At 31.2% G+C, this 10,804-nt stretch overlaps 1 protein-coding gene across 1 annotated transcript; it reads left to right on the forward strand.

Moving 5' to 3' along the window:
* The first annotated feature begins 3,922 nt into the window (after window positions 1-3,922).
* Window positions 3,923-8,186, forward strand: LOC131157669 (probable strigolactone esterase DAD2). The gene is made up of 2 exons (XM_058111993.1): window positions 3,923-4,391; window positions 7,431-8,186. Exons 1-2 carry the CDS (start codon window positions 4,009-4,011, stop codon window positions 7,858-7,860), a joined length of 813 nt encoding a protein of 270 aa, XP_057967976.1. The 5' UTR covers window positions 3,923-4,008; the 3' UTR covers window positions 7,861-8,186.
* The last annotated feature ends 2,618 nt before the right edge of the window (window positions 8,187-10,804 follow it).

Raw genomic sequence — 10,804 nt, forward strand, 5'->3', positions numbered from 1 at the left:
AATATGCTCTTGACATCCTCACTGATAGCGGTCATCTTGGTGCTCGTCCTACCCACTTTCCCATGGAATAAAATCTCAAGTTCAATAATACTGATGGTGATCTTCTCTCTGATCCAAGCTCGTTTCGGCAACTCGTTGGACGTTTAATATATCTCCCATCACTCATCCTGACATTGTGTTTTCGGTCAACATTCTCAGTCAATTTATGCACCAGCCTAGACAACCACATTATGATACTGTTGTACGTGTTCTTTGATACATTAAGGCATCTTCAGGTTAGGGCTTATTTTTTCCTACCGCCAATACTCTTCAAGTCTCAGCCTATTCTGATTTGGATTGTGCTAGTTGTCCTCTCACCCACCACTCCACAACTGGTTTTTTCATTCAGCTGGGCATTAGTCCAATTTCCTAGCGCACTGAGAAGCAAACTACAATCTCTCGCTCCTCCGCTGAAGCTGAGTACCGAGCGCTTGCTTCCACTACCTGTAAACTGACATGGCTCAAATCTCTTTTAAATGATCTTGGTGTACCACATTCCCAGCCTATGCTCTTATATTGTGATAATCAAGCGGCTCTTCACATTACCCAAAATCCAGTTTTCCATAAACATACCAAACATATAGAAATCGATTGTCATATTGTTCGTGACAAGTTACGGGCTGGCCTGTTTTTCACTAAGCATATTCCTTCCCACAGTCAGCTTGCCGATATCTTCACCAAAGTTTGGGTCGTAACCATTTTCAAAACTTATCACGCAAGTTGGGCATTACAGATCTGCATGCTCTAACTTGAGGGGGAATATTAGAGCAATATACACTTTACACTTTCCATTTTTAAATTCTTTCATGTATACATATACTCTTATAATTCTTGTAATGTATGGGAATTAATAGAGAAAATTATTTTTTCCAATCTTAACTTTTTTCATTCAAATATTCGTCCTACTCCTTTTCTAACTCCCATTCTAGAAGCCAAACATGATCCAATATTTATTTGACTTTAGTTACACTATTACATGCAGCTGCAATGAAAATTTCCAATCTCCAATCCCAAGATGAAGAAAATGACTTGTGAATTGAATGAGATTTTGAAGAACACAATGTCAAAGAATCTAAAGTTCATATGGTTTGGTGGCTTGTCATACTCTTATCTCTTTATTTTCTTCATCTTTCATTTTCTCACCATAAAATAAAAAAGTATAGTAGCTGCTTCAAATGGACGAGTAAGAAAAGGTGGGTATTGGACTTATCTCAATTTCAAAGATCAGCATAAAAGACAAAAGGGACCTTTTTGTTCATCTTTGAACAAATGTTTCCAAGCCCTACCCACCCCATTTTCATTTTTCCATGCTTAGGCTATCTTCTCAACTACTTTTATTAAAATAATAACTAATCCAATAATTCATTTTTTTAGTGCATGTAAATTTCCTAGAATGCCGAGGCTATTAAGTATTGGGCACATCACCACTGTCTATTTAGCAAATCTCATGCACATTTACCTTATGTTTGAGAGTACAAAGTTCAGGACTTGAATTTAAATTTATATAGATTTACATAAAATGTTATATAAAATTTTATTGAATTTTTTCTAAATACATACAAATTCAAATCCAAGTCTCAAAATTCATATTTCAAACACTATCTTAATCATTAGATTCATCAAATAAAAGGGTAATGATATGTTTAGTTCATGTATGTTATATACGCTGAAAAATTTCTCATGTATAAAAACTCCATAGAGTACTATTAGGGCTAGAATCCTAAATTATTCTTAAAACTTTAATCTAAAATTTCCTCAAAAAGACTAAATCCCTCCTCCGACCCTTTTCATTTTGAGTAGAGAGATGAGCTATTTGCGCGATAAATTATACTGGCTAATTAGATGAAGGGATTCACATTTTTGTGGCCTGACTTTCTAATTAAACATAATATTTAAACAGAGAAAAATAAATAAAATAAATTAATCAAGTACCTAAAAAATTTTGAACACCATCATATTAACAAAAATTAACATTAGAATAATATAAGTCCCACCATATTCGTGTGTGATCTCATACTTTAAAATATTAAAATTAATTAGTTTTTTCCTCTTAATGGCAAAAAATGACCATTCTATCCTTATGAATAAGTGTGCCTACTTATTAATTATTAATTTTAAGTTGGACTAATATTATATTTTTTTGACAAGTAAAAGGATCAACATAAAAGACAAAAGAAACCTTTTCCTTTATCTTTGACCATATTTTTTCTGTCTCTGAACACATTTTTCCAGCCCCTACCCGCCACATTTTCCCTGCTAATTAAGCTTTTTTTCAACTCCTTTTATTAAAGCAATGAAAATAATTATATTTAAATATTTCCCTTTTAGAGCATGGTAAAATTTTCAACATATGTTGAACAGTATTCATTGGCCACATCACTACCACAATATTAATTAATTACATAATTCGGTTAAATTGATTAACTGAAATTTATTTTCTACATAGTCGAATCAAAATTGAATAATCGAATTTACCAAATTAAAAATTAATCGAACCAAACTGATCGAGTTTGGTCGAATAATTCGGTTAAAACCGAATTATGCTCACTCTTTTCCCAGAGATGATGCCAACCAAAGATGCAAATTGTAAATTTAGAATGAGCAGTTGAACTTTCATACGAGAAAGAAATTGAGACCAATGAACTAATTCTAAAAAGGCTTTACAAACAAGAATTTTAGTAGGACAATGACAAGCTAATTAAGATTTAATGAGTTAACGTTCCTCACAATGTCTTCATCTACAAAACTTGCACATACGTAGAGCAATTCACTTTCACATTTTATGACTCTGGTCTTGCCACTATCGAATTTTGTACATACAAAATAGCAATTTTTTATTTTTTGTTTATAGTTTTGAAATTAATTACAAAAATATCATATTAGTTTCCAAATTTGTAAATTTATTTTTTTTCAAATATTAAGCTTAAAAAACTGACAAATAAGGTGCACTTTTTGTTATTATTTAAATATTTAAAAATAAAAAAAATAAAAATTAATTTTCACAATTAAACATCACTCAACCTTCTCCAATCTAATGGGAAATATTATCATCCGATGTTTGGAGTGACCTTAGATTTGAACAAAATGTAATATAAAATTATATTAAATTTTGTTCAAATCAATTCAAATTCAAATTTATATTCTCGTTAATATATTAGATTATCCTAAGTCATAAACCAAAATTAAATGGAAAAATATAATTAATGATATTCATCATGCGTCAATGAACATTATGGTCCTTGTGACAGCACAGAAGTGGAGGATATACAAACCCACAAATTCCTTTTCTCCACTTTCTATAAGAAATTATAGCGGACATCTCCCTTCATGTGTTCGTGTGACTATTTTTTTAAATATTAAACATGTGACAAATTGATTTTAAATTCATTAATATCAAAAAGTGACTTATTTTTATTAAGTGTATAATTAAGGTAAGAGGTACCTGTATAATTTCTCACTGGTCTGGGTGCCTAATAATGAAAAGTACTTTATAAAACAAAAACACTCTGCAAACTCTATTGTATTTTGTTTATTCATTTATTTTAATTTGAAATGTCAAAGAATTCTAGCATTATATTTATCCCTACAACTGCTTCCAGCCAACCATTAGCTTTCGTCGACACTTGAAACTGACTCTGCGTTTTGGAAGTATGTATTGCATGTCTTACATTTGAATTTAGAAAATTTTTAATACAATTTTTTACTGCATCTTATCTAAATTCAAGATCTATCCAAAAATATGAATAATTTAAATCAATTCATGAATAGATACTTACATAAATATCTTAATAAAGCAATAATTGATGAGAAGAACTCCCATTAACCAAAGGAAGAGTCCCTCTGTTTCCTATATAACATATCCCCTGCATTACTCTTTCCGCTGCCTACCGCTTCTTCTTCTCCTCCTACACATTCATCATCTCCATCTTCATCTTCTTCTTCTTTCTCTTTCCTCTTCATAGAGTTAAGATGGAGGTAGAAAAGGGGCAGCTGGCAGCGGCCATGAAAGCGACCATTGTCGGGTCGGGCATTGAATCCATAATTCTGGGTCACGGGTATGGAGCAGACCAGTCCTTTTGGGCCAAAATCCTCCCGGCCCTGGCCGGACACTTCCGCGTTCTCCTCTTTGACTGGGCCTTCTCGGGCGCCGTCGAGGATCCGACCCTGTTCGACCCGGAGAAGCATTCCTCGCTTGGAGCTTTTGCCGACGACTTGATAGCTCTGGTGGACGAGGTCGGGTTTGGACCCTCCGTTTTCGTCGGACACTCCATGTCCGGCATGATTGGATGCATTGCTTCCGTTAAAAGACCCGAACTCTTTAAGAGGCTTGTGCTCATCGGAGCTTCTCCAAGGTATCCATTTTTAATTTGCTTTTTTTTTGTTATTAAGTTGTTAATATCTCTCCTCCTCTCTTCGAGCGCTTTTTTTTTTTTTTCTTTAATACGAGCTCATCTTTTCTTTGGCAGAATTTTTTTTTTTAATAGAAGCAGGAATATATGTTTCTTTAGGATATAATAAAAATTTCCCTTCCCCTACTTTTATTTGGTTGTTCACGATATGCCTCCTTTGTGAACCATTGGATAACTAAGGATCTGTTTGGTATTGTTGCTATTTTTATTTTATTTTTAAAAATTTTATACAGTAAAAAAGTTACAAAAATATGTTTACTTATATTATTAGTTTTCTTATTTCAATTGTTGGCTTTCAACTATTTACCAAAAAACTGAAAATCAGATTTTATGATTTTTAATTGTTTGGCTGTTTGTTGTCAAAAATTTCAATATTCAGAAATAGATTTTTTAGATTAAATCATTCATTTTACACATTTTTAAATTGAAATTAAAATTAAATAGTTGTATGAATTTAAATATAATTAAAATAAAATATGCATAAATTACAAAATAATAATAATAATAATAATAATAATAAAGCCAATTACTATTTTACTATTTTTTAATTGTCATGTCCAAAAAAAATTTATTCTAAAGTAAATTTCGAAATTAAGTAAAATAATTATAATACTTTTATTTTATTGAAATTATTTGTAATTTTTTATTTTAATCATATTTTTATAATATTATTTGATTTCAAAAGAAAATGAATATTTTTATTAAATACTTTTGTGGTTTTTGATTTTTAATTTACGTTACTAATTTTCATTTTTTATTTTTATAATTTTTTACGGTGATACCAAACAATTCCTAATTTTTGAAAAAGTTAATTATCTAATTATTTAACTCATCGGTCAACGAAATCATATTATCAAAATGGCTAAAATATCATGTTGGTTGTTCATACCAAAACTCAATAATAAAAAAATTTATGAGTTAATTACATAAAATTGTGATTTAATTACGTTGCTAAGTTCATCTCTCGCAACCGACCAATGTTATCAAAATGATTATTTTAGACTTTATTGTTTAGATTATGGCTTTAATTATTTGGGTAGGCAAAAAATATTTTCAATAGAAAATTGGAAAGTTATTTTTTGAGAACCATTATAATAATCTTCCTTTTAAGTTTAAAGGTTAAGAGGAAAAGTTTAGTTTCTTTATTTAGGGACATTATTTTTCAATTGAAATATATGTTCAACTAAAATATATATTTTTTCTTTGTGTGAAACAATGGAAAACAAAAAAATAAAAAAATATTTTCCCCTCGGGCAAAAAGCCTAAGCAAATGAATGAATATTGTTAATTCACGAGGATCCAAATTTTTGAATATTGTAAATTCTTTCTACTACTAAAATGTCACTGTTATGTGTAATTATATTATTTAAAATAGAGTAAAATTCAGTAATATCCTCTAATTTTTTTTAAAAATGACACTTCACTTCCTGTATTTTCAAAAGCTATCACAAAACCCCCTAAATTTTAATTTATTTACAAAATGAACCTTCCATTAATTGATAATTAGTCTGTAGCTATGCATATGTGAAATAAATTTTAATTTTAGCTGTAATAAAATGATATTTTAAAACAACATTGTTTAATAATTAAATTGAAAAAATTGATCTACACAGTGTCTTGAACTAAGTAATTCAAAGAACTAATTGGTTTTCAAATTAATTGATCTATCTAGTCTAATCACTTTAAATCAACCAACTGACATCGACATAACAAAAAAAAAAAAACCTATTATTATTTTAAATTTTGTAAAAATATATATATGAAAAATAAAATTTGATAATAAATCATTAAAATATATAATAATTATAATACTAAAAAATATTTATTAGATGTAATTTTCATGCAAATTTAATGACTAAACAAATCATAAAATAAATCAAACATAGTTTAATATTTTTAAATTCAAATAACTTATCCAACATAGTTTTAAAAAAGATAAACTAATTAAAATTTCAAAATTCCTTCTTTAGAAGTTAAAATTATAAAATTATATATTAGTTCTTTTGCGTGTAAAATATAAATGCAAAATGTAATATAAAAAACACTCAAACTTATATTAATTGGTTGACCATTGTTTGAGCCAATTAGTGAAGTAACGTTTATCAAATATTCATTAGACTTAGGCCATAAAAAGAGAAATAACTCATTTTCTTTCGCATATTCTTTTTCAACCCTCCTCCAACTTTGAATTCGACTCAAACCCTAATAAGTGGATGTCCCCTAAAAGGCAAATTGTACTATATCAACTATTATATATTGAAAGGAAGGATATGCACTTTCAATTTGCTTTATTTTATTCCAAAAAAATTTCCTTTTGTGTGTGTGTTTTTTTTTTATTATTTATAAATTCACATTCCACAATAAATAAAAAATTCAAGCAATGATTACATTTGTAAATTAACAATTTCTAAGATATCTTCTCATTAATTTTTGCAAGCCCATACTCATAACTATTAAAAAAAAAAAAACTTGAAAAACTATCAATAATTTTAGAAAGCCTATGGCAAATATATAAAAGAAAATAAGGTTGTAAACTGTATATTTAGGGGAAAAAAATATCAGATACATCAGGTGTATATATTGCATCTAACATGATTTTGCCATGCGTAGAAAAAACTATCTAAATTAATTAAATGCATATATGTGGCGAAATTATAATAAATCTGGTGTATACGCCCGATGTATCTAATAATTTCTCATATCGCAAGAGAATAGAAATTCTACTTATTCCAATTTCTTTTTTAGAGATTCACATACCGTAGTTAGAATAAAATTTTCAAATCATAAATAAGTTAGTAAATTGATTAAAAAATTTCAAATGAAATTTTCCCTATTTTGTGCATACAAATTTTCCAAAATCACACAAATATACATCATAAACACCAAATTAAAGCCCACAACTAAATAAATAAATGTATATAGATTCATTCTCATTCTCATGTTGTACGTTATGTGTGTATACCTATATATGTATATGAATAGGTACATAAATTTAGAAGATTACGAGGGGGGCTTTGAGAAGTCAAATGTCGAGGAGATGCTCACTAGATTAGAATTAGATTACGACAAGTGGGCTTCATTTTTTAGCACTTTCGTTGTGGGTGCGCATGACTTGCCCTCTGTCAATTTGTTCTATGCAAGCCTCAAAAGAATGCGACCTAAAGTCACCCTCTCCGTCGCTAAAACCATCTTTTACGGTGACTACCGAGACGTCCTGCCCAAGGTCGTCATCCCATGCACCATCATACAGACTGCCAACGATGCTGGAGTTCCCATCTCAGTCGCCCACTACATGCATGACAAGATTGGCGGAGAATCAACAGTGGAGATGGTCGAGTTCCCGGGGCATTATCCGCAACTCAGTGCGCCTCAGCTATTGCTTGATGTGCTTGGTCGAGTCCTAGGCTTTTGATATTGGATCGAGTTTAAGGAAGACGCATGCTCAATAAAAAGAAGAGGAAATCATATGTGCATGCGCACTATTCTTCATGCATTGCTCTATTCTACTCTCTACTCAGCAAGGTCAATAATGATTAGCATTCTTGTTTTGAATAATTATAGGGATATGTAGGGGTTTATTGGTGTAGCTCTATGAATGGTATACTATAAATGAATAATGGGGTAGAGGGTATCTAGGGGTTTAATTAGGGGTGTAACTTTATGAACAATATGGTAGAATGTAAAGAGATGAATTGGTAGAATGTATTGTGTATTTGTAATAAAAACTAGTATTGTGGCTTGTTGAAGGTCTGTAAGTATTATGCAAGGATTAATGTCACGAACAGCAAAATATCAAGGGCGAAAAATCACCTTTGCCTTAATCAATCCAACATGCAATGGAGTCACATTTCAAATTTGCCTGGCGATGTTTCTCGTACAATTATAATGTCTCTAAAATCGAATCTATGTTTACAAAAATTTCATACTAAGCTCGGCCAAACTGCATCCACTCCTAAGCTCGGGACTTGCTACTACTTTGGCAAACTGGCCCCCTCAACCCAATAAACTGGGGAGCTGCATCCTCTCCGAACACAGTTTGACGGTACCTACACACTATCTGAGATATATGGTTGCACTCTATTTTGTATATAGCAACAGTACCGTGCTTTGTATTCTTTATCTGTATCTGTCTGTAATCATTCCTCAGGGATCTGATATATATATTTTACTGTTTTCATCATGTTTCCAAAATTACCATAATGTTATCTTTCTGTACTGTAAATTCTGTAATCTCTATATGCTGTATCTGTAGCATCTTGATGCTATCTCTGTATATCTGTCTATAAAAGATATATCTATATACTCTATCTGTATACTCTGAATGTTATGGTAATAGGAAACATGGCATACTGCAAATGCTCTATATGCTGATATAAGTAAAACTGTACTATACTATTCTAGATAAACATCTGTAATATACTGATCTGTATAAAACTATAACATACTGACTTGAGTAAATATCTGTATACATATATATATATATATATATATGTATATATATCTGTTTTGTGAAACTATTTGAATAAAAGCTGTATATGTACGTATATCTGTCTGTATAATCTCTGTGAATATCTGGCTATATTTGTATGTTCTGTATAACTTCATATATTAGAAAAACTGTATAAAGTTCTACATCAAATATTATCTACTCAGACCACACATACTTTAAGAACACATATTCTGAAAAACTACATAATAACTGGTATACATACATGTTGGTAAAATTTCTATTAACATATTCAAATTTCCTAGCATAGCATATTTCCCTTACCTTATCTCTGAAAAATCCCTACTATACTCTAGCCTTATACCCGCAGGGTTCTTCACTCAACACCCTCAAAACAACATCCCCCAAAACAAAACATCAGTATTTTCCTACATACAACATTTCCTATAACTACAGGGAAAAAAAATTTTGAATAAAACATCTTACCCTGAATTTAGGATGAATTTTAAACCAACTTCCCCCACGATCAGCCCCGGCAGACTTGCAAAGAATTTCACCAGGAGCGTCATGGTGGCCTCAAATCTTCAATCCAGCGAGAAATGGGACCAGAATCGAAGAGAGAAGGGGAGGAAGACGTTTTAAAGAGAGAGAAAGGTTTTCTTGCGCTGGAATTTTGTTAAAAATTCGTGTTTTCACTACTTATAGAATCGGATTCGTCGACGAGACACGTCATCTCGTCAATGAGTCCTTAAGGAATTTCGTCGACGAACCCTCCTTCCTCGTCAATGAATTTCAGATTGCCTAAAAACCCCTCTTGGTATCTTCTCGTTGACGAGGCGTGGCTTTGCCGATGAGGCCCTATGTAAATTTTTTAGGTTATTAAATCCAAAATGCAACATCGTCGACAAATGCAAAGCGTTCGTTGACGAAGTCTGCTACCTCCTTCTGTTTCCGTTTCCATTTCCCCCCCCCCCTCTTTAGTATTTAAATACCATTATTTTTCGGGTCATTATAGTTTCTGTAGTTCCTCAAGGAATACCTTAGCATCATCCTCATCGGAGATTGCGCCCCTAAATACTTTTGGAATAGAGCGTTTCATGATCATTAGGCTCATGCGAGCGATTAGAATGCTCCCTCCTCTCCAAGTCCCTCTTCATATCAGAAGTACTTGTATCTGTAAGGGCAGGAGGCCATTCTGTCCATAGCACAAGATCACAGATGCAGTAACTAAATGCAAAAAAAAAACCAAACAACATGCTTAGTTATAATATACAAGTCATATTATATTCCTAAATCAATTCCATATATACATGACAAGTATATTAACAAATAAAAGTGGGCCCCAATTGAATATACCTAGTACAACATTAATATTCTATCTTTGGACAGAAATATTAACTTGTTAGTGGTATTCTTCATGCAGTGATCAAATACTTACAATAAGTCCTACCAAATGCCTTTCATTGGACCGACTTATTATTCACATGGATAACCTAACAATCATGACTTATTTATCACCGCAAGTATACAAGTTTTTTGGCCTAGCAATGACCTTCCTTTGGGCCGATCATTACTCACACAAACAATACACATACATCCCTAATGTTTCAATATAAATGCATTTACATAATAAAGGTTAGTTTGGCAAATTATTACTTCAATATACTTATACTGAAACACTAGACATATACAAATTACCTTAGAAAGAAAAACAAAATTTCCTTCACAAGCGCCGAAGCTTGAAGTCCTTTTTTTTTTTTTTAGCCTGCGGGCCCTGAACAATTCCCTTAAAATTTTTTTTTTATTGGAATTACTCCAAAACGATCCAAACTTTAAAAAAACCCAAATTAGGGCTATAAAAACATATTTTAACCATGGCGAATAAAATTCCTTTAATTCTAAAACATGA

The sequence above is a fragment of the Malania oleifera genome, chromosome 6 (assembly GCF_029873635.1).
Source record: "Malania oleifera isolate guangnan ecotype guangnan chromosome 6, ASM2987363v1, whole genome shotgun sequence".
NCBI classification, from domain to species: Eukaryota; Viridiplantae; Streptophyta; class Magnoliopsida; order Santalales; family Ximeniaceae; genus Malania; species Malania oleifera.

Bases quoted from the DNA above. Each gene is read 5' to 3' on its own strand.
- LOC131157669 (XM_058111993.1), top strand. From the start codon at position 4,009: ATGGAGGTAGAAAAGGGGCAGCTGGCAGCGGCCATGAAAGCGACCATT. The intron at 4,392-7,430 runs GTATCCATTTTT...GTATATGAATAG, and splicing joins CTCATCGGAGCTTCTCCAAG to GTACATAAATTTAGAAGATT.